The sequence below is a fragment of the Gopherus evgoodei genome, chromosome 3 (assembly GCF_007399415.2).
Source record: "Gopherus evgoodei ecotype Sinaloan lineage chromosome 3, rGopEvg1_v1.p, whole genome shotgun sequence".
Lineage (NCBI taxonomy): Eukaryota > Metazoa > Chordata > Testudines > Testudinidae > Gopherus > Gopherus evgoodei.
In genome coordinates this window covers 107,387,513-107,411,641 of record NC_044324.1, presented here as the reverse complement: position 1 = coordinate 107,411,641, position 24,129 = coordinate 107,387,513, and the positions used below count along the sequence as shown (strand labels likewise).

Sequence of the window (24,129 nt, the reverse complement as noted above, 5' to 3'; positions counted from 1 at the left end):
TTATTTGAGAATTATGGCCTGACCCAGAACCCACTAACATCAATGAAAAGCCTCCCATTGATTTTAATAGACTTTGGACCAGGCCTTTCATTTTTAACTTTTGGAACGGACAGGGACAGCCAACCTATTTAATTTCCCATTCCTCATGGGTAAGGCTAAGTTTTAGTCAGGAGTATTTTTAGTAAAAGTCATAGATAGGTCAAGGGCAATAAACAAAAATTCGCGGCCCATGACCTGTCTATGACTTTTACTAAAAATGCCTGTGATTAAATTGTGGGAGGTGGTCGCTGGAGGGACATGGCGGAGGGCTGCTGCTGAAGGGGAGCACTCGTGGCCAGCAGCACCAGCTGCTCAGGCCGCGGACTGTGACTGCTCTGGCCGGCTGCCCAGGGACCACTGCCAGGGCCGCCAGAGCAGAGGCTAGTGTGCCTATCCCTGAGGCCACCCAGCAGCGACTGGTGTGGCTGTTCTGGGGGCCACCTGAGCAGCTGGCCCTAGAGCCAGCTGCTTGGGCAGCCCTGGAGTTAGCCACATTGGTTCCTGCAGAAGTCATGGAGGTCATGGAAAGTCACAGAATCTGTGACTTCCACAACTTTTGTGACAGACACAGAGCCCTACCCATGGGTTGCTTCCACTTTGGACTAAGCAGGTGTTCCTGTACTGCAGGGTGTCCATTACAATAACAAATACAATAGCACTAATACATAATACTGCTTTGTCAAGACTTAAGGAGAACAGAATCTACTATTTCATTCCCTCTCCTGTCAATTTTTGTTGGGCTGCCTGTGACTCTCCTGAAAGAAGCTACGGTATTGCCAGGGAGGCCAGTCTCACAGTTTAGGCAACACTGGCCTAGATACTAGCAGAAGGTTTCATTACTAGCCAAGTGCTCTTGCTAAGCCTAGAGGAAGACCCAGCCAGAAATTCCAATATATCCTTTTATAGAGCTAACTTCTCAAACAGCAAACCTCCCCTTAAAACGTATTTGCGTGTTTCTTTATTTTACATTAATAAGAAAGAAGATTATGTGTAATCAGTGCAACCTGGGATATTCTGACATTAGGGGCCAAAATTGCAACATCCTGTTCCACAAGTGAGGTCCTCACAATGCAGGCCCAACACTACATTTGTACATGCAAACTGACACTGATAGGATCAAATGACTGGTGGGACTCATGTTGAACTTAGTGTATTTTGCATCGGGCCCCTCATCAGTGCTCCCTTTGGTTACTAAACAATAAGGATGAATTCCTGGCCCCAATGATGTCAGAGAATTTGCCATTAACTCCAAGAGAGCTGTATTTTCAATACACAATATAATTCTTTTTATTTCCTGTTTTGTTTGTCTTTTGTTACAAACTTCATGTGATTTTTCTGTCAGTTCTGCTTGGAACAGTTTAATTGAATGCTAATGAAAGCCAGGCTTATAGACAAAAGAAAGTGATCAGAGATCAGCTACACAACTTTTTCTTCAAGAGAATTACTAAATGAGCAGCTTACTTTGTGTTCCATTGATGTGTGTGACTCTGTGGCGTGTGAGTGAGTGTAAGGAAGGGGAATTTATCACTTAATATTTTAAGCCTGTTGGTATTATGTTACATTGTCTTCAGCTAAAGTAACAGCTACTCTAACCTTGATGAATGGCTTTGGGAATTTTAGCTGAGTAGTGTTTTTGGAAATCTAATGAAAGCCTGATAGGACTCCAACTATATCTATGGGAGCCAACTGCATATTTATCAGATCTGGTCTGGAAATATGTTGGACACACACATACTAATTAGGGATGGATGAACTAGTTTAATAAAACAACAGAACTGTCCTGAATCTTGGCCTTCCTGGCTATTCAAACCAAACATGAACCTTTAGATTCAGATATACAAAGTGGAGAATAGCAACATTTTCCATCTCTCTAGCTCCATCAACTTATTTCAATATAATCCCGTCTTCATTAAAACTACTCCTGTCCAAAGCCTTCTCTTCCCCCCACCCTTACTCCTTTGTCTCTTCCATTCTTCACCTAGAGATCACCCCCTGCCCAAGGAGATTTCTCCCTCCCCATTTCTGGGGTGCATTGAAGAATCACAAAGCACCCACTTGGTTTTCTGTAGCAAAGTGTTACCTATCAAACCCACTGGGCTAACCTGCTTCCAAGGAGCACTCTCTCTTCCGCCTGGTCAAAAGCAATTCTCAGCACAGTCGTGCCATGCTTCCAGGCTGCCCTGAGTTGATGGTCACTAAACTGCTGTTAGAAATAATTGAACCCATCTGTTTGAGTGTATCTGCTGTCGTCTATTAGCTTATACTTAGATTGTAAGCATGTTGGAGCAAGGACTGTCCTTTTTTTTCCTGTGTTTTTACAGAACTGAGCACAGCGGGTTACTGGTCCATGACTGGGGCTCCCAGCCACTACAGTAATACAAATAAATAATAATAATTAATACATTAATTAATGTTCCACAACAAATACATATATTTGATACTTTAGCCTGCATATTTTCTTGCATAATAAACACTGTTTCCCATGATATATTCCTTATTCATAATTATTAGACCATTTTTGGTGACTATTTTAATCTTGGCAGATTGATGATGAAATGTCCTTTGATAGCATTCAATATTAGCAAGGCCAAGTGTATTGTTTAGTTGTGATTAGTCAGATAAATCACATGGTATAGTTTTTCCACATTTGGATGAGCTGTTCTGACAGAAATACAGGTACTCATGTATGAAAACTTAAAATTCATTTTCCACAAATATTTGTGCATGCAACTTTGACGTTTGGTTTCCTGCCAGTAAAAGCCAATCTCACGTACCTTTGCAGAAAGCAACCACTGAAAGGTCACGAGTATGGCCAAAAGCACATTTATGAAAAAACTGTAAGCAAATCTTTCTGGATAATACACAGTATTTGCTCAGTTCTTTTTCCATTGTGTCCCATAATGCATTTTGCACCTCAGGAAATCACAGCAGTACTTGGTATCATCATCAGTCTCATGACAGTGATTGCAGCAAACTAGTGCACCAGTTGACTCTCATGCAGTGGGATTTTCATTCAAAGGTCAAAATCAAAGAAGGATCTCAACATGGGCAGGGAAAAGAAGCATCTTATTAAACTGGAGGGTGCTTGTGTCTTGGAGAATGGATTACAAGACAGAAAATACAGATGAGGGAGAAAAAGGAAAGGGATCAGTTGGGAAGCAGGATCAGTTGCTGGGCAAAGGATCAAGTATATTGCAGATTGGATGAATTTGGACATCATGGCTTGGAACGGGTAGAAAATACCGAAATAAACCCTCAGAAGGTTTAGGTGAGGATAGAAGTGTTAGAGTGTCCTACCTGGGACACAAGAGCATAGGAATTGCCATGTTGGATTAAACAATGGTCCATCTAGGCTAATGTGGGCAGCTGTAGCCTGCTAAATCAAGGCTGGAAGAACTATTTATGGTTCGATTCACCTAATTATTTCAGTTTGCTTGCATTCTGTCTCAGAACCTAGCACCTTCTCCCATGAAGATCTCTCAGTCTACTTCAGTGAGAAAAAAGCAGAAGCAGAATTACAACCCATCTTGACAGACCAAAGGACACAATAGACAAATGAAACAAAAGAATCTTTCCATGCGCTTTATCTGAATCTGCCTACTCACCATAGGCAAATGCCTATGAGAGATACCAGCAATTTAGCTGACTAACACCCTGTCTCTAATCTCACCTTCCTGAGCCAAGTCACAGAGACAATTGTGGCAAACAAACTCATCATCACTTGTCCTTTGCCAATGCTCTAAATCCCTAACAGTCAGAATACAGACTTAGATTCTGCATGGAAACAGCACTTGCTGAACTAGCTAATGATCTGCTTATGACCATGGAGGAATGACCAACATCAGTGCTGATACTACTAGATCTATCAGTGACCTTTAATATAATAGATGTAACAACATATGCATTGCAAAATAGCTTTCTGTGTTACTTAAGTGTGGTTTTCATTTTTTCTTAACAGTGAACCCAGTTTTGCTTGTTTTTTTCTTTTCTTTTCTAGAACTTTCTTTCCCCCTGCTTTCTACTGTGTAGCTCACTGAACGAATTTACGCTGTGGAGCTCTTGTATATTTCAGGTGTCACTCACGAAGGAACAAAACTTTCTTTTTGTGGAAGAGGGGGAGGTCAGAGTGAGGAGGCAGAAGTGGCCTGGAGATTATGGTGAAAAGCTTCATTTCCCCTTTTCCAGTAGAAAAGTAAGTATAGACTTTTAGCCTTAAGTCTCAGTTTCCTGGCTTGTGTCTCCATAATCCAGTCCTTAATGTTATTTTAACCTAGTTGGCTTTTTGTGTGAATTTCCTTGGTTTTATTAAAGATTTTTTTTAAAAAATAATCCATCTTCTTTATGGAGGTATATAATAGCGGAGATGACAGAGAATCATGGCTACTGTTACAGGAGTTAGGTGTAGCCATGGATTTAAAAACTTTTAAAAGAGCAAAGGGCTCCATTTTGCCTTCAGACATACACACACATACAAATCCCACTGGGAAAGATGCTGTTGTAATTTATACTTCATCCAACCACACTAGTTTCAAAGGGGTTGAGCACTGGGTGTAAAACAGGGCAGACTATGGTCCATTACTTGCTCAAAAGAAACAACTTTATGCACTTTGCAAAAATAGATTTATTACCTTAAAGGACTTTTTGTGGCATACAATATTTTGCAAATATGGTTTGGCACAAGTCCCATAAAGCACAAAGTAAGAATTGACAGTAAAATATGTGAGGAGTTTCTTTTAAAGTACTTACTACACATGAACAGCAGACATTTTTCAAAATGAAATGTCTTGACCAATATGAAGATGCTGCCAAAATACCATATGCATGCACAATATCATCATCACCCAGAGAAAAATGTTATTTACAGTTTCAGCATTAATGTTCAGTCCTGTGTTGTTTGCTCAAGCTTTGGCAGCAAAAAACAAAACAAAACAATTCCCCTACCCCTCTTCAAAAAAAAAACCCCCAAACCAAAAAACTGATTATGATCCTTAGTTACTGAAGGTTAGCTAGATTGTCTCTCGAGCTGTGCAACTGCGTAGCAGCATTCAGAGGAAGTAAGAACCTATTTATGTCTCTGGATGCAAGTCAACTGCATGCTGCAGAACAGCTGTGGAGTGGAGGCGGGTCCAAGGGCTGAGCATCTCTCTTGGAGCTAGCATCAGCACTGCTGCGAGAGGGGCAGGATTGTCCCACCCGAGCCAGCAGGGCTGCCTGTAGAATTCACACCAGCCTTCCAGACACACCCGCCGGTTGGCAGAGGCTGCTTTGCTCTGGCTTCTCCTGTGCTTTCCTTTGCTGCTGATTTTCATGGTTCCAGGCGGTCCGCGAGTCATGCCTGGGGCCACTGGTCCTGCTAATCAACTTCACACTGCGGAACAGCTGTGGAGTGGGGGGGCAGGTCCTGGTGCTGAGTGTGGAGTTGATCAGCAGGGCCGGTGGCCTGGGAGCTGTGAAAATCAGCAGCAGAGGGAAAACACAGGAAGAGCCAGCCGATGTGTCTGAAAACACAATGTGAATTCTGCATGCAGGCTCGGGTGGGACGATCCTGCTCCTCTTGCAGCAGTGCAGATGCTAGCTCCAAGAGAAGTGCTCAGCCCCAGGACCACGCCCCAACTCCACAGGTATTCCGTGGTGTGCAGTTGATTCGCAGATCCCCTGGAGTGCCCTTGCGGACCCCCAGGGATGCGTGGACCCCAGTTTGTGAATTGCTGGTATATAGGAATAAATGAATGCTGTGCTCTTGCTGTTTGCTGTCCCCAGAGAAGATGGATAGGGTGTGGATGGGGAATGGATGGAGCCTTGGCTCCACTGCCTTCAGTACACTGCCCAGCAAAGCTAAGCTAGTACAGGGTGGGGGAAAGTACAATCTACTGCTTCCATAGGCCAGCCCTGAACACTACCTCCCGCAGCAAAGAGGATGCAGGAAGGAAATTGTAGTGCCCTGAGTCATCAGTCCTTCTCTGCCATATCCTGCGTGGGGCAGGAACACCCCATCTTTTATTGTTGCCTGTGGCCTTATGAAACAATCCAGCCCTAAAAATATTAGTAGTAGCAAAAAGTTTGTCCATTTCTATGAGTAACTTGCAACAAACGATTGGTAACTGATAACAACCTACACAGGATTCTGAGAATGTCACTCTGTGTGTCACTCTGAAGCCTAGAATGTCTGTAGAGTTAATGTGAAGTGAGGAAAGCAGCTACAAGCATGGCTGAGAGCTCTCTTTGTTCAGAGTATCACCAGGTTGATTCATCACTGGATTTCACCGTCTATTACCATCCAATTTTTAAACTCTCAGCCATTTTGATTTTACGAATTCCACCCATGCGGTGTACAGCGACCGTAAGCATGTGTCTATGTCATACTAAGAGTCTTAGAGCGTTGTGATATCAGAGGTAATTCAGCCAATCACTACCCTAACTCTACAGCTAATTTGCATGCAACAAGTTCATTGGTTACATGAGGGAAACTGCCCAGTTGGTGGAGTACTCATGTGACCAACTGGCACCTGCACAACTCACTGCAAATCTCACAGCACACACAATAACTGGCTCCCCAGACACAAATCAACCACACAACTCGCGCACACAATCACCCCAAACATCACTCTGAAGCTTACAGTGTCTGTTGAGTTAGTGTGAAGCGATGGAAACAGCTACAAGCCCGATAAGGGCTCTTCTTGTTCAGAAAATCACCAGGTTCAATCTTCCATGGACTTTGCAGTCTGTTAATGTCCAATTTTTCATTTCTCAGCCATTTTGGGCTTTTTTACAGACATGACTACAAGTTATACCTGTGGGACAGCACAGGTTTTCAGCTACTGGTTAAATACTAATTAACTAATTTGGACTCAAAGCATGGCCCATTTTGTGTGTCCAGGCAGAGAGTGAGAGGTGTAAGACCCTCTCTGACTCCCAGTGCTCTACCCATACCATGAGTAGCAGTGCAGAGCAGTCTCCATGGGGCTGTGATCCTTTCTTTGCATGTGGTTGAGGAGTGGGCAGGAAGAAACAGGAACTGGAGGAGCATGGGTTCCCATCCCCTCCCGTGTGACAGCCAGAGTAGCTGTGGCAATGCACTGGGGGAAGAATGCTGTGCCAGGTATGGGATTGGTGCAGTGCACTTCCCCACTGAATTCACAGCTTAGAGAATGGGGCTAACATTTTTGGCCTCAGCTTATTTATCTGTATGGGTTTCCTTTAACTACGCACCTAGGTCTTACACTAATGCCAATGGCAGTTCTGCCTGCAGAACCCATTGAGAGGAGATACTTCTAGAGTTTGATCAGACAGAAGGCAGATTTCGTAAGGAGTCAGTGCAGTTTTTACTCTGTGCGAGGACACGATTCCACATCTCCTCACTCAGGCCAAACAAACACTAATGCCAGTGGGAGTTTTGGTGGCTTAAGAAATGCAGGCCCAGGAGTTCAGAAGTGAATTATTAAACAAACCCAATGTCAAGCTCATATGATGGTGATAACATGGTACCTTTTCCTTCCTTCTGACATCTCTTTCTTTGTACAATACATTTTCTGTTTTCACTTGTAGCTGGGCACGGATTGCCCTGTGCTGAAGGATGCTGTACAATTTCTCTGACCCTTGTTTCATTTCCTCTCTTGAAGCCACATGTTTTTCCTTTCTTTGTGCAGGAGCTCCATGGACTCCACTCACTAGCTTCACAATGCACTGTAACAAACATACAACATGCTGAGCCAGACTGGAAACTTTAAGAGCACACAATGCATACAGGATATTCATTTTATTATGCATCAACCAAAATGTAAGAAAAATGAATTCATCTTCAAACTGAAAAGCAGGCTGGCCTTGAGCAAATAAATCTTCTTTCTAAGGCCAGTCTCAGATGAGAAACTGGGCCAAATAGTGCTCTCAATTTCCCGGGTCCAAATTGGGAGTAACTCTGTTTACCTAAATGGAGTTACTCTGGATCTACCGAGGTATAACCGAGAGGAGAATTTGGCCTGTCCAGAATGCTTGCAACTGTAAAACAATGCTAATCAGTTATGTACTAGTAGGATTATTTCATACTAGCTGCACTGCTTTTGCCAATTCCATTCAAGAATTATAGCAAAAAAAAAAAAAAAAGGTTTTGGCAAAATGAGACATTAGGCCTGATTCTGATCTCACACTGCTTTTTACAGAAGCATAATTCCTCAGACTTCAGTGGAATCAAACTTGATTCACACCCAGGTGAGAGGAGAATCAGGTCCATGTTGTTCACTCTCTTGGTATTGAACAACTTAGTCAAGAGCCATGAAAGGGATGCTATTTGTAACACATACCAGGTAAAGGTGGGGAAAACTGGGAGAGACGTTGGGTTTGGAGGACTTCATTTGTAGGGTTTTGCTTTTGCAAAGCCCAGACCAGGGACATTTGGATCCAGCTCCCTTATTATTGTAAATTCTTTAGCAAAGAGTGCCTTCCTAGACTTGTACATCACCTAGTGCATTTTGTGTGCTTCTGTAATGCTTATGTAGATAATTCTCAATGTTTATTCATAGATTCATAGATTTTAGGGTCAGAAGGGACCAATGTGATCATCTAGTCCGACCCCCTGCACAAAGCAGGCCACAGAACCCTACCCATCCACTTCTATAACAAACCTCTAACCTATGCCTGAGTTATTGAAGTCTTCAAATTGTGGTTTGAAGACCTCAAGCTGCAGAGAATCCACCAGCAAGTGACCCATGCCCCACGCTGCAGGGAAAGGCGAAGGTTTAGGGTTAGGGTTAGGAGTGTGCTTTTGAATAATTGTCCTAGTTTGGCCCATCTCCTAATTTTTCTCCTCCAGATTAAATGTAGTGTACGTTTAATACCATATACATCCTCTGTCTAGAGCAGGGGTGGCCAACCTGTGGCTCTGGAGCCACATGTGTCTCTTCAGAAGTTAACATGCAGCTCCTTGTATAAGCATTGACTCGGGGCTGGAGCTACAGGCGCCAGCTTTCCAATGTGCCAGGGGGTGCTCACTGCTCAACCCTTGGCTCTTCTACAGGCCCTGTACCCATTCTACCTCTTCCTGCCCTCTCCTCTGAGCCTGCCATGTCCTCACTCCTCCCCCTGAGAGCCTCCTGCACACCACAAAACAGCTGATCGGGAGGTGCAGAGAGGGAGGGAGAGGCACTGACTGGCAGGCTGCCGGTAGGTGGGAGGCGCTGGAAGTGGGGTGGGGAGCTGATGAGAGGCGGCTGACATATTACCAGTGGTGGCTCCAGGCACCAGCTCTCCAAGAGCGTGCCTGAGGCAGCAAGCCGCTGGGGGCACCCTGCCCATCGCTATGAGGGCAGCAGTCAGGCTGCCTTCGGCGGCATGCCTGCGGGAGGTCTGCTGGTCCCATGGATTTGGCAGCAATTCGGTGGTGGATACACTGAAGTCATGGGACCGGTGGACCTCCCGCAGGCATGCCACCGAATATGCAGGACCGGGGACCTCCCACAGGCGCGCAGCCAAAGGCAGCCTGCCTGCCGTGCTTGGGGCGGCAAAAAAGATAGAGTCACCCCTGCATATTACTGTGGCTCTTTGGCAATGTACATTGGTAAATTCTGGTTCCTTCTCAAGCTCAGGTTGGTCACCCCTGTTGTAGAGGAATACACCCTACAACAATATGAGGATGATGGATTTAATAGCCTAATAGATTTTTCCATCTCTGCAACTTATTTCCAAATTTTACAAACCCTAGAAGACTGCTGATCTCAAAAAATCTCCACTTAATTGTTATGTGGCTCACTTCGCTTTTCATATTACATGTGAGGCTCTCCTGTTAAAATAATAGGTCTTTACATGCACAGCAAAGGTCTGTTTTTTCTCTGCAGCTTTTAATGACTTTTCCTAGTCAAGACTGACTCATTGTTAAAGCAGCTAAGTCTTAGGCAGCTTGAAACACACACCAAAGAAGCAGAAATGATTCTTCAGGTTTCTTTGCTGTGATGAAAGTCCTTGCTTGGAAATCAAACTATGAAAACCATCACCACCACTGAGGTAAATATATATTTGGGAAGAGAGCTGCAAAACTATTGTATATTATTTTAATTCCTTTCAAATCTGCTCAAGCTTTGCTTCCTTCTCAAAATATGCACACAATTTCCACTGGTACCATGAGATTTACATCCACATTCATGGAGTGAGCAGATTTCTACCAGTGCCAGGTGGTAGCACAGAGCTCTGTGGCTGCACAACATAGGCAGCACAAGAAGCATAAGGACTGTTCCCCTCTTTGCACTTTCTGAGTGCAACAGGATCAATGTTGCCTATTTCCATGAATTTATCTTGTTTTGCAACAATATTTGAAGTTTCAATTAAAGCCATAGCTCCTGGAGTAAAGTGATTACATCAGAATCTCAGCTTCCATTAGTTTTTAAGTAAGTTTCTACTCCTCATGGCTGTGAACAAAAGCTTAAAAAATATGTCCTGAAGGCACCTGAAAGGCTCATAAACCAGAAGACAAATAAAAAACCCAACATCTGTATAAAAATCTCATGATTGAGGGGAAGGTGAAGAGGGGCTGACTCATGATTTTTTAACATCTGAAGTTATCAATACTGCAAGACACCTCAAAGTGTTGGGGAAGGAGCAATGGCTCTGCCCTCTACTCCCAAGCACCAGCTGGCAGAGCTGACCCGGTGTGGAAGAGAAAGCATGTTGCATTTCCTGAAGGGGTGTAGTACAACCAATATTCACCAGCATGCTGAAGATTTTGGGGAGGAATCCCTGAGGTAGAATTCCTGAGGTGTTCCATATCATCCCAAACATTGGCCTATGCTTAACTGGCACAGGAGAGTCCCTAATAATTGGAAGTTGCTCATCAGAGGGCAATGGATTGTTCTGAAGGGGTCAGAGGGTAGATTCAGGAAACACCTTGAGGTTATGGCAGGGAGAACACTTCTTGTGACTGAACCTTTCTTTAAAATAATTCAGATACCGTGTTGGGTTTCCTGTTCCTAACTCTAAACCTATTCCTGCAAGTCCTCCCCTGCGCGGACTCCATGTGGTTAATATGAGTGCCACACTTGTAGGACTTGCTGGGTTGGGGCTTAGGCTGGAGACTCTACTTACCAATGCTGGTGCACTCCATCGTGTGATTGTTGGGTTCCAGCCCCTCAGGGCAGTTTTCAAGGCACTTTCCGTTGTGTAAGTAAAACCCACTTTTACATTTTGTGCAGAAATTTTTGGTGAAGCAGGTATCACAGTCAGCTTTACATTCTGTAATACAAAACGGGAAGAATTGTATCCTGTGTCATTTTCACTTACCCCAGTTAGACACTAAGTCCCTGATTTACATGTTTGCCGAGGTTTAGGTTTATATTTTATGCCACTCTGGCAATGTATAAGGGCCTTCCAGTGAGAGTACATTTTATTCATATCCATGTGAAGTCCCCTTTACACTGCGGGAAATGAGAATTCTGTGGCAACTTCTATGTTTAACTGTCCGCGGCGGCTTCAGCTAAACATAGAAGCCCCTCCGCTGAATTGCCGCCGCCGTGGAAACACGCCTGCTGCCCTAAGGGCACATGGAATGCCCCCACCATCCACGGCGGCAATTCGGTGCGCTGCTTGGGGCGGCGAAAACTATGGAGCTGGCCCTGGCTAAAATGCAAGTCAGTGGAGAATCAGGTCCATCAAGTATATCGCTATTCATTCTGGAAGAATTAAAAACATATTTCAGAATTTAGAATTATTATTTTTTCTTTTTGTATTGATTGATTGACTGATTTCTGCTCCATTACTTTTTGTTGCAGTCCCACAGCATTTTCCATAATTACTATGTTTATATCATTCATACAGGACAGAAGCCAGTTACCAGACATGGATTTTTAACAATAGGATAAAACTTGTATGTATACTATTGTGCAAGTGATATACAAAGGACATGGTTACATTTACTCTAGAGATACTGTTAGAGAAAAGTGCACAGTTAGTTGAAGTTGTTTAGTGGCTCAGAGGTTACATGAATATAGGATTATGCTCCAGCATCCACTCATCAATAAGTAAGAAGAATTACTTAGCTGTAATTCCTATGTTTTATTTAGTCACGTAGGTGACTAGTAAATAAAGTTGGTCAAAAAAGGGTTTTTCTCCAGGTTTTAGTTTCAAATTTCAAAATGTCAAATTTTGTCAAAATTCAAAAAGTATTGATGGGTAGGAGGAAGGAAGGAAGTTAGGCATCTAACCCCACAGAAAATCAATGACAGTTCAGCATTTCCCCATAAATTGACAGTTGACCAGAATATAGTAACATGCCGAAATTGCAAAAGCACCATTGTGGTTATGCTATGCATAGTATATAGCTACAGAGAGGTCATGCAAAGTAGCTCTGGAAACCTCAATGTGGAGCAGTACTCCTCAGTATCAATCTCTATCTCATGGGGAAACAGAGGTCAGGCTGGGGGATTGACAAGAGCACTGTCAATGAGTGTATAAATGGTATGGATCTCATAGTCACAGGTTCCACTCTGTGCAGTTGCAGTGGCCCCTGTCTGCTGCTACAGCCATTGATCTGTAGCTGTGGCACTGGTGGACTATAATGGTATCCTTTACCTTTGAATAAGGATGTAGGAGAGGAGTCCATCCCCAGTGCCTGGATAGGTCATCCATACAAAGATATTTTACTTAAGCTTTGCCACTCTAAAATTCCACTCAGTTGAATATTAATTGCACCAGCATAAAAAGGCTGAACAAACTAAAGAATCTATCTATCTAATATTTAACTTCCTTGATTCATAGGGATACACAATATGAGGTTTAGTCTCATATCAGAAATATAAAATATATAGGTACAGCATTGTTTTCCCCAGCACTTACTTGTACACTTATTTATTTCTGGATACCGCGTTCCAAAGTATCCACTTGGACATGAAGAAAGACATACTCCGATCTGTTTCATGCCGATCCTCTCCAGAACAAAAAAGAGTCTGGGTTTGCATGACAAGCATCCATTGTAGTCGGAACATGTGGCACACCCTCCTTGGCAACCCTGGCTCACATTGGGATGCACTGAAAAGACAAATTATTTTAAAAAGGAGAAAAGAGATTAGACAAGCCGGTGGTATGATGATGCTTCTGTACTCTGAGTGCTGTGTTAAAATCTTATGTGACAGCCTTCAAGGGCTGGTTCATTTTTGCTTCCATCTCTTATGACCTGACATTTTGTTTCAATGATATTCTTAGTTGCCTTCATACACATTAAAATGGGAAGCTCAGATGATATGTTCATATCTTGCAAGAATAACTAACAGTAAATTACATCTGAAATTGATTTTGTGGTACAGCAGCAACTTGGGGGATAATCAGGATTTTCCTTCAGTAGTAATGGCTTTACTGACTGTGCTTGTGTAGGCCTTGTATGTGTTTGGACAGCAGAGCAAAAATAAATAGTTTTTGTGCATTAATTTACTTGTGCTTTTTATTTCATAGTTAAATGATTAAAAAAAACCCACTCTAGTCTGTAATTTCCTTTATTGTTTAAGTATCTTTTTTAATTGAATTCTGCTGTGCGGGAATATGGCAGTGTTAGATCTGATGTAAAATTGTCTTGATAAGCAGACACAAAGAACCATCCTGCTCACTTTCATTTTTACACTGGAATGTTCACTCTGGCATGTTTACTCTCTAGCAATTACAACCTGATGTTTGGGCTTAACTGTGACATTTAGACTACCCCCATTCCAGCATGGAACAGAGGTAGACGTTCTACTCCACTTTCAAGTGTATCATTCTATTTCTTCAGGAAAAAGAGAGAAAAACTGTATTGCCTCACACTATAGAGACATATACGTGTTTACTCTGCTTAAAAATATTTGGTTCTTGTGGTACTTACATGCACCAGTTGTTTTTAAAGAAGACAATAGGAAGATATTGTAACATACCTTTCAGTAATAGAGAGAGGTCAGTGAAATATTTCTCAGTGTGATACAGGGTAACAGTGATGGGGCGGGGAGAACACGGCACTGTGCATCCTTCAACAGTTTAGAATAAGAGTCGGTAACCTTTGGCATGCGGCCCATCGGGTAATCCGCTGGTGGGCTGTGAGACCTTTTGTTTACATTGACTGTCCGCAGGCATGGCCCCCTGCAGCTTGCCGCAGGGATGTGCTGGCCACTGCTTCTCGCAGCTTCCATTGGCTGGGAACAGTGAACCGTGTCCACTGGAAGCTGTGGGGGGCCGTGCCTGCAGATGGTCAACATAAACAAAATGTCTTGTGGCCTGCCAGCGGATTACCCTGATGGGCCACGTGCCGAAGGTTGCCAACCCCTGCTTTAGAAGTACTTACATGTTTTCAATTTTTTTCTGAGGCACATACTTAAAATGAGATTCTACTCTGAAAAGTGACTATTCATAAAGAGGTCATTTTCAAAGGCAGGAACAGTCAAGTGATTAAGAAACTGAAATTGTTTAAAAATTATCCATGATTTTCCTTCACTGAACCTAACAAAGAGAAGAAAATGAAGCTGAGATATGAAATATTTGTCATCAAAGCTAATGTCTAAAATACATGAGCACTTCTGACAGGAAATATGTGTGAACACTAGTAACAGGTAGATCTTTATGAATAAGTTATCTTGACAGAGAAAGCCTTATGTGCAGCTCCACTTAGGGAAACCTATATATATGAGCCCTTGTGACAGGGAAAAAGTTTTATTATGCAGATATAATAATTTATCCATAATTAAGATCCGTTCAAAGGCAATTTTTCAGCTCCCCACTAACTACAAATATGGAAAATATGCATTGCCACTTCCTCATTTTCTTCCTCTTTCTCATATGTACCAGCTATACAAGCAGCATGATAAAAGCATGCACAAGTAATCATATTGTTGTTAGCATGAAGAGACCCCAATAGTTTTCCCAAGAGTTGGTCTACACTGAAAAGTTACATCAGCATGGCTACAACCCTCAGGGGTGTGGAAACTCCCCACTCCTCAGAGACATAGTTAAGCCAACCTAATCCCCAGGGTAGACAGTGCTATGACAAGAAAAGAATTCCATCAACCTAGCTACTGCCTCTCATAGAGGTGGATTACATATAGCGATGGGAGACCCCTTCCTGTTGCTGTAGTTAGGGTCTACAGCAGCTGCAGCTGTGCCTCTGTGGCATTTAAGTGTAGACAGAGCCTAAGGCTGTAATTCAGGCTGCTTTATAATGTCGATTTTGAACCCTGATATAACTGTACACAACAGAAAAACAAAGAAACCGCCCCTGCTTTCAAATATACAGTGTTAAATCCATTGAAAAGAAGATGCTTGGAAGTTTTTGAATAAACGAAGTCTTTTTTTTTTAGCTTAAACACCTTAAAATGGATCCTTTTTTAATTTTATTGTCTTCCCTATAGCTACCTAATGAAATTGCATTACATTTCAAAATTAGAACCAGAGGTAGATTGTTCTAATGGCTTATGTAAGAGGCAGTATTTAAGAGCAGGTTCAGTAAAGTGTTTCAGAAATTAATATTACTTGAAAACTCAACACTATGCTTTGCCATGGAACCAGATGGAGAAAAGAAATGTAGGCGGGACGCTATTTTTGTCATTGATCTCCAAACTAGTCTGGAATACTTTTCAAAACTAAACTGACACTATCAAAGCAACTCTTCATTGTGGGTAAGAGCTGAGATTACTCAATTCGGACAGCTGTTCCTGGGTCCTGACTTGAAATCACACCAATAGATACATAATACAGTAAATAATACAAAGATTGTGTATTTCAAATCCTTTAAAGTCAAAAATAGCTGGATACAACATGTCTGTATCTAGACCTTTAACAATATTTGAGGAATTGACACAGGAACAAACTGGAACAAAAGGTTTAATTTCTCGATATATACAATTTTGATTGAAAAAGATGTTGATAAGAACACAACCCAGATGAGAAGCTGGGAGAGGGATTTGAACAAAGAAATTGATCTGCACGAGTGGGTGTCTATATGGGAAAGGAGATTTACATCTTCAATTTGCGTTGCTCACATAGATAATTTGTATAAATTACCGTATAGATGACATCTGACTCCAGTTATATTTTTGCTACTAGCAAGGTACTCTGTTGGAAGGATTGTGAGGAAAGGGGCACATACTTGCACATGTGGTGGTTGTGTCCAGGAATTAGACAGTTTGGGGAGGAAATTATTAGAGAGTCATCTTATGAAAAAATGAGATCCCCTGACCTGCTGACTTAATGCTCCAGTAAAGGATCTATCTTTTAAAACAGAATGACAAATTCATTTATCTGTTATTGTTAGGGGCTAAACTTTGTATTGCATGTTATTGGAAAAATGTGACTCCTCTTCCTGTGGAGCTGTGGTAGGGTAAAATATGGACTATCCTTGTGATGGAAAAGCTTTCACGCCAAGTACGTACACAAGAGAAGTGCCAAAAAGAGGCTCGGTATTTAGAAATTTGGTCACCCCGTTTAGCGTACTCAGAAGAGGAGAGTTCCCCAGCCAGCAAGCCAGAATCTTTATCTGGGTTTTTTGAATATTAAGTGATCCTGAATGAGTAACAAGTTATGTTGGATGTTAACATTTAATTGTAGCTTTGCCTTAATAAAAAGTTTTTTAAAAAAACTAAACTAAAAGGACACTCTGAGTCCAGAATGTGATAAAGTTTGGTCTCCTCCTCTCCATTCACCTTACTCCTCTGCATGTGCTACCCTGGTCAATGGCCTATGCGCGAAGGAGAAGCACACTGGGGTAGGGAGTGAGCAGACAGAAAGCTGTCAAAGCTTAGGCTCTGGTATACCCCTTTTCCTCCAAAGCACTGACCAGTATAGCCGAGCTGGCATGGGAGCGGGGAAATAATCTACACTAGGTATAAAACTGGCAGAAATTACTTTTCCCCTGGAGCAACAGGGTAACTAGGGACTAGACCCTTTAGTCACACTCTAGTTCCTGGTCTGCTCCTGGGACTGTGAAGCTAAGCGCTGCCCCTTACTCTGCCTCTGTGTTAAAGCTGCAGTTGAATGCTTAGTGAGACCTCACACCATTACTTTTACTGGGTATCTCTTGTCCAGACAGGGTAGCTGCAGCATAGCAGAGTGACTTGCCACAGGAAAGCTGGGAACAGAATCCTAATGTGGGACAACCTGATCACAATGCCATTGACACAAACATTGCTTCAAATCTTATGTCTGTAGTTAGGTCAGCTGTGAAAATGAGCAAATAATGCATACGTGCCTTGGGAAGTGCTTTGAGATCTACAGGTGAAAAAGTGCTAGGTAAGTGCAAAGCATTCTTAGGAGCCACTGTGTTGAGCTGTGGTGTCTAAGGCACAGAGAGGTCCATTGTCTTGCCTGAGAGGTGCTGTGGCCTAGTTTGTTAGGCACTGGCTGCAGAGCTAAGAGATTTGGGTTTTAGCCTTGTAGACCAGTCCAAGAAATGTTCTCTTGTGAAACCACATGGCATCTGGAGCAATCTAATTCATTCCAAAGGCAAAACAGACAACAACAACAAAAAAGAAAGAAAGAAAACCCACACTCCTCTGAGTTATCTTTACGAACCAGAATAAAAGTAATCCAGGGCAGAGATGGGTCTATCCACTAGAGGTAGGAGCACACTCTCATCTCCCCTTCAGTCTGAACATGGGTTAATTTGACCCTTTACTAAAATCCTGCACTCTCAAGGAAGGAACACAGGATGAAATATCCACCATAGAGATTCAAATTGTGCCTCAAGCCCACCAGCTTGTGTATTGAGGCAGAATCTGGCCCTCTGTTTTTAATTTTGTGAAACTTCAACCACAACAAACCAGAGAAGAAACTGAACTGCTTGTGAACTATTCAGCTTCTCTTCTTAGTTTAGAGCCTTTTTGCGTTGGAGGCTTTTTTAGTGCAAGATGTTTGTTCAGATGATCATTTTGAGTATTATAAGCAAATAAAATCACTAGGATTTCCCTTTTTCTTAGTATTTTCCAAAGCTATACTCTGGAAAAAGTGAGTTGAAATCTGCCTATTAAAAATAGAGAGTTAAGAACAAGAAATTATTTAATCCTAATTTTAAATGATATGTGGAGATTTCAACAATGTGCAGCAACTAAAACTTGAAAAACAAAAAAGATTTTTAAACTAGACAGACAACATTTGCAAATAAAATTGTACATCTTGCCCATAATTTGATTTGCCATTTGATTTTGTAGATATATGGAATGTAACAAAAAAACACAATTAGATAGATAGATAGATAGATAGATAGATAGATAGATAGATAGATAGATAGATAGATAGATAGAATTTGGGTGGGAGTGCGGCCTAGTGATTAGAACAAAAGGCCAGAAGTTAGAATTTCTGTATTCTTTTCCTGTTCTCTGAGTTGATTTGGAATGTAGCCTAGGACAAATCAGTTAGTCTCTCTGCCCTACAGTTTACTGAGCCTATCACCTTCAACTCCAAGATGTAAATGTAGAGGCCAGCTCCCAAAATGGACATGCTATAGAAGTGAGTCCCAATCCTCACTAGGGAGACATGGTTACTCATGGCTTCCTGGACCAATAATCTCTCATGTGAGGCAAATGTTAAATTTGGTCAGCCACAAGTGATCCAAAATGGACCAGATCCCCCATCAAGCTAGAGGATTCTGGAATCTGGAATCCTCTATGTAGCTCTTCTCTGGAGAAGCTATGAGCTTCATATAAACCAAACCTCATATTTGACCACTTTTGGAGAAACCTTAGTAACTCTTACTTGGAAAGGAAATGTAGTCACAAAAATAGAATGTCTGGAGGTCTCCTTGTTCAAGATAAACTCTCTCCTTCCTCTCCACAATCCACAAGCAATTGAAGATTTCCTCCAAAAGAGGATGGTATACGAGGGGTCTGTTCCTCAGAGTCAAAGGATTCAGAGTAGTTAGTCTGTATCCGCAAAAAGAACAAGAGTATTTGTGACACCTTAGAGACTAATAAATTTATTTGAGCATAAGCTTTTGTGGGCTACAGCCCACTTCACTGGATGCATAGAATAGAACATATAGTGAGGAGATATATATACATACAGAGAATATGAAAACGTGGGAGTTGCCCAACCAACTCTAAGCAGCTTTGGTCTTTAGAACATTGCTGCCTTTCATGGTACAAAGCATAGGGTGAACAGTCTCAAGACTACTAAAATAGTTTTACAATGAGATCCCAAAAGGATGGAAAAAAGTCTCCTCAGATACCTGTCTGGCTTGACAGAGCATTTCCTCCCCTGAGAGGTACTCTGCATCTGAAGGCAAAGAAACCAACCGCTTTTGCACATCAAGTGTCAGCCGGCCCAAAGAGCAACAGAAACATAAGTATGGGATTAGACAGCAGCCTCAAAAAGTATCCATGACCATTTTATAGCGGTATCAACCAACAAGCAGGCCTTCATCACACAAGGGCAAGATTTCACCGGGGAATGCCTCAGCATTATTAAACACGTCTGGCACAATGAGCCTGATCATTAGATACTCTAGCTGCCAGAAACATTTCCCCTTAGTTTGGTTAGAAACAGGATCAACAGACTGTAAAACCTCACCAGGGGGGAGCAGAGAGTTTAATTCTATTGACTAGCATCTTCAGCACAGCAGAAATAACCCCCGAATCAGCCACAGGAACCACAAATGGCTCACTCTCATTCCAAGGAGTTTTGTAAATAAACTGAAAAATTCTTTGCATGGAGATGGAATGAAAGTTGTTGTTTTCCCATACAGGCTGCATATCTCCATCAAAATTCAGGGTTATGGGAAATTCAGGCAGTGCAGGGGCTGAAGTAGATCTACAAGGTAAAGCTACATTACTAGATTAAGTAAAAGGTTGTTCTGACAACAGAAAACCCAGGCCAAAAACCATCTTCCCTACATAAAGCAGTAATATTAGAAAAGTCCTTCAAAGCATCCACAGATATCACTTTCATAGGTAGCTGTATTTGTTTCCAAATCCCTATCTGACCCTATCCCTCAAGAGAAGAGGTCCATAAATCTTTCCTGAGCATAACAGACTGCAGCTGGTCTATTACCTCCCCTTATTTCTAGACAGGATGGTCTATAATAGAAAAGGCAGTGTGGAATTTATAAGCTATTATAATAAGGAAGACAAATGTCACCACCAGCCAAAATCCAGCCAGTTCATTTCTTTCAGCTACTAGTAGGGAAAGTGTTCATGCTAAGCGAAGTAAAAAAGAGGAAGGGAAAAATTTATGCAATGTGTTTGTAGCCATGTTGGTCCTAGGATATTACAGAAACATGGTGGATGAAATAATATCTTGTATTGGACCAACTTTTGTTGGTGAGAGAGATAAGCTTCCGAGCTTACACAGAGCCCTTCATCAGGTCGGGGAAAAATATAAATCTTGGAAGGTGGTCATTTTGGTGCCTGTCTATCCGATTAAGTGGGCTGTAGCCCACGAAAACTTATGCTCAAATAAATTTGTTAATCTCTAAAGTGCCACAAGTACTCTTGTTCTTTTTGTGGATACAGACTAACACGGCTGCTACTCTGAAAACTGTCTAGTCCCAGGGTTTCCCTTTAATGGCCTAATCCTGCAAGATGAAGATACCCAATCACTTTACACAGTTCAAAGGTGCTAGGGTGACCAGATGTCCCGATTTTATAGGGGCAGTCCTAATTTTGGGGTCTTTTTCTTATATAGGCTCCTATTATCCCCCACCCCCTCTCCCGATTTTTCACACTTGCTGTCTGGTCACCCTAAAAGGTGCACATATAAAACTCAAACTGGACCACGGAATGCCATTTGGAGATGTGTCCCCCATCAACCCACCTTCTTTCCCGGACAAAAGAGAAGGTTTATTTACCTCCTCTATGCCTAAACATACTGTATATATACTCAAGACTGAATGTTTTTCAAAAAAACATGCTATTTCAAACTGGAATTCATACAGGGAAATCTTATGGCCTGTGTTATACAGGAGCTGATCACAATGGTTCCTTCTGGCCTTAGAACCTCTGAATCATAAATACACTGTAGGATTCTCTATGTGCCACTAACATTATGCCTGGTATTAAAGACTGCAATTCTGAGAAATATCAGAGGGGTAGCCGTGTTAGTCTGGATCTGTAAAAGCGGCAAAGAGTTCTGTGGCACCTTATAGACTAACAAACGTATTGGAGCATGAGCATGAGCTTTCATGGGTGAATATCCACTTCGTTGGGTACCTACTGTTTGTTAGTCTATAAGGTGCTACAGAACTCTTTGCCAATTCTGAGAAAGTACCTTTAAGTCAGTGGGGTTGCACAGGAAGAAATGAAAGCAGAACCTGGCCCCAGAGCTCTGTTTCCTTGTCAGTGACTTTACGCCACTAGAGACTTTTATTGTTGAATATTGAAGAGATGCTCCTTTACTTGCAAGCTGTACAAGGATCACTCAGCTCAGACTGTCAACATTACACAATTACAGTAGCATTTGAAAGTTTCCCACACGGTCTTTTGAGACCAGAGCTTTTCTCTCTCCGTTTGTTTCAGGAACCACAGAAAGAACAGCAGGAAATAACAGATTTTTCTTGACATGCTGGGGAATAGTGAGAAGGGCATAAACAGCAAGAACTCATAGCCCCATATAGAAATTATGATTTTCTACCACCCTGCTTGCAATGTTAAAAAAAATTAATAAGTCATGTAACCAGCCAGCCTACTGTTTTGGCTTTACTCAATGGACGTGTTTTCTATCAATACCCTCTTCCCAATCCTGTGTGTAAATTCTGATCGGTGGCATGGATCAAATGTTTAAAGTGAATGGAAGAGTGTTTTCTTGTGCAATAATATTCTTACAGGAGTAACATCCTTATAGGATATAGGTAAAACCATCTGTATATTTCCATACATTATCTAATTGTATAATATATTGCATAATAACTATCAGGAGTATGGCTCAGTTAGTAGCACTCTCATCTCTGAAGTAGAAGATTATGATTATGGGTTAAATCCATATCTCACTCACATCAATGTAAATCAAAATCTATTGTTTCTTCAATGGAGTTATCCTGGATTTACCACAGTATATATTAAATCAGAATCTACCTCATGAGTACATCAACCTTTGAACTTCTATGTCACGGGTGCGGGGTGGCCAAACTTACTGGCCATCTGAGCCACATACGACAATCTTCAGAAGTTCAGTAGCTGGGGTACATCTGCTGGGGGCGGGGGCTCGAGGCTTCAGCACTGTAGGAGGTGTCTGATGGGGCTTGAAGCTTCAGCCATGTTCCTGCTGAAGCTGCAAGCCCTGAGCCTGACCTCCCCACAGGGCTGAAGCCCTGAGCCTCCTCTCCCTGCTGGGCAGAAGCCCCTACCCCGCTACCCTGCTGCAAAGCAGAGGTCCCAAGGTCCCCCACACACCCTCCTTTGGTAGATGAAGAAAGGGTGGGGGCATGGAGGTAACGGTAAAAGAGCCACATGTGGCTCACGAGTGATAGTTTGGCCTCCCCTGTTCTATGCAATGCTGGTAGTGTAATTCTAAGGGATACTGTATTATTAGAGATACTGTTAAACTGAGTTCCTTTCTGTCTCGGGGGCAATTAAGATCTCATCAAACTTTTCTAAAAGACACAGGGAACATTCTAAATGTTGAGTCAACATTCCATCTTCCAGTGAATAAATTCTAGTGACCAAGATTCCTCATTTCAACTACAGTACAACCTTGATTTTACAAACACCAATCTTACAAACAACCAGTTATAAAAATCAAGTTTTTTGGGGCTGGGGGAAAAAAATCACATAACAAAAGTGATGTTGATGAAGAACAAGTTGAAATCCCTTCACAGTCTAATGTTTTCAATGCACTTCACATTTCTGTGCAGTGCTTTGTAAGACAAGAAAACAGTGCAGTGCACCAAACTGCAATTTATGCACTTTATCTATGGTAAATTTGAGATGTTCATGATAATATGAATGCCTCATTCCCCAATTAGTTCGTAAACGGGGTGTTCTACTGTGTTGTTGAACATAAGCGTTGTAATGGCTGCTTCACTTTTTACACAGTCACATCTTTACCAGTCACTACACATACAGTATCTCATATTGGCTCCTCACATTCCACATCTAGATTAAGCTCCAGGCCCTCACATTCAAGGGTCTGAGCAAATCTATCCCAGCATACATCTCTGATTTCATCTCTTCCTACTCTGCCATTTGCTCTGCCTACTCATCTGAAATACCTACTCTCTTTGTATCAAAGACTGGATGTTCTTCCAAAAGAAATATTCTCTAGTTCAGACAAGAAATAATTTAGGGACATCCTACGCCCAGTATTATACAGGAGGTTAGACTAGATTAATGCAGTGGGTCCCTTCTTGCCTTAGAACCTATGAATCTCATAGTCTCTTCTCTGGGACTTCTGTGTTGCCCCTTACAGTACTGTACAAGCAAAATTTTCTTGCTTCCTGTTCTGGTAGGAACCCACTCTTTCCTCCTTCAGATCACTCTTCAACATACATTTTTCCATTAAGCCAATCACAGGGTTTCTCCCCCATCCAGAGGCGTGGGGTTTATTATTTTTAAAACCACACACACGTCCTACTGAAGCTCTATGTAATGTACCTACCTTCTGGTCTTGTGCTTGATTGCTGTTCATTCTGAGCTTGATCCACTGCTCATGGCAGCTAACTGTAAGACTCCCATTGACTTCAATGGGGCCAGAATTTCACCCTCTTTTTAAAATCAGCCATTTTAAAGTAGCCAGTGGTTTCCAGTACAAGTGTTTGACTTTAAATACCAACTCCATTAGCTAATCAATTTTGCTAGGTTTTAGTGATGTTATGAATATGATTTAAATAATTTTCTTACTCATCTTAAATGTACTCAGTTCTGTTTTTCCAAATGTCTTGATCTTCTTGTGGAGCAAATATGTTTGGCATTCACTTTGGGACTTCTTCCATCACTCTTTGTGCATTATCTCTTGCCTTTGAGGTATGTGCCCTTCCCTCTCTCTCTCTCACTCAGACATATATTTCTCTACATGAGGAGTATCAGGGGGTAGCCATGTTAGTCTGTATTCTCAAAAACAAGAAGGAGTCTGGTGGCACCTTAAAGACTAACAGATGTATTTGGATATAAGCTTTCATGGGTAAAAGACCTCACTTCTTCAGATGCATGGAGTGAAAATTACAGATGCAAGCATTAT

The 24,129-nt window shown here is 42.0% G+C and overlaps 1 protein-coding gene across 1 annotated transcript in view; it reads right to left on the bottom strand.

Annotated features, from left to right (window-relative positions):
* The window catches only part of RSPO3 (R-spondin 3), an 86,172-nt gene that overhangs the window by 29,078 nt on the left and 32,965 nt on the right, over positions 1 to 24,129 (bottom strand). The window contains exons 2-4 of the mRNA XM_030556254.1: positions 12,853 to 13,044; positions 11,107 to 11,253; positions 7,525 to 7,722 (exon numbers count right to left, since the gene is read on the bottom strand). Of these exons, the coding sequence (XP_030412114.1) occupies positions 7,525 to 7,722; positions 11,107 to 11,253; positions 12,853 to 13,044 (537 nt within the window). The remainder of the gene's footprint in view (positions 1 to 7,524; positions 7,723 to 11,106; positions 11,254 to 12,852; positions 13,045 to 24,129) is intronic.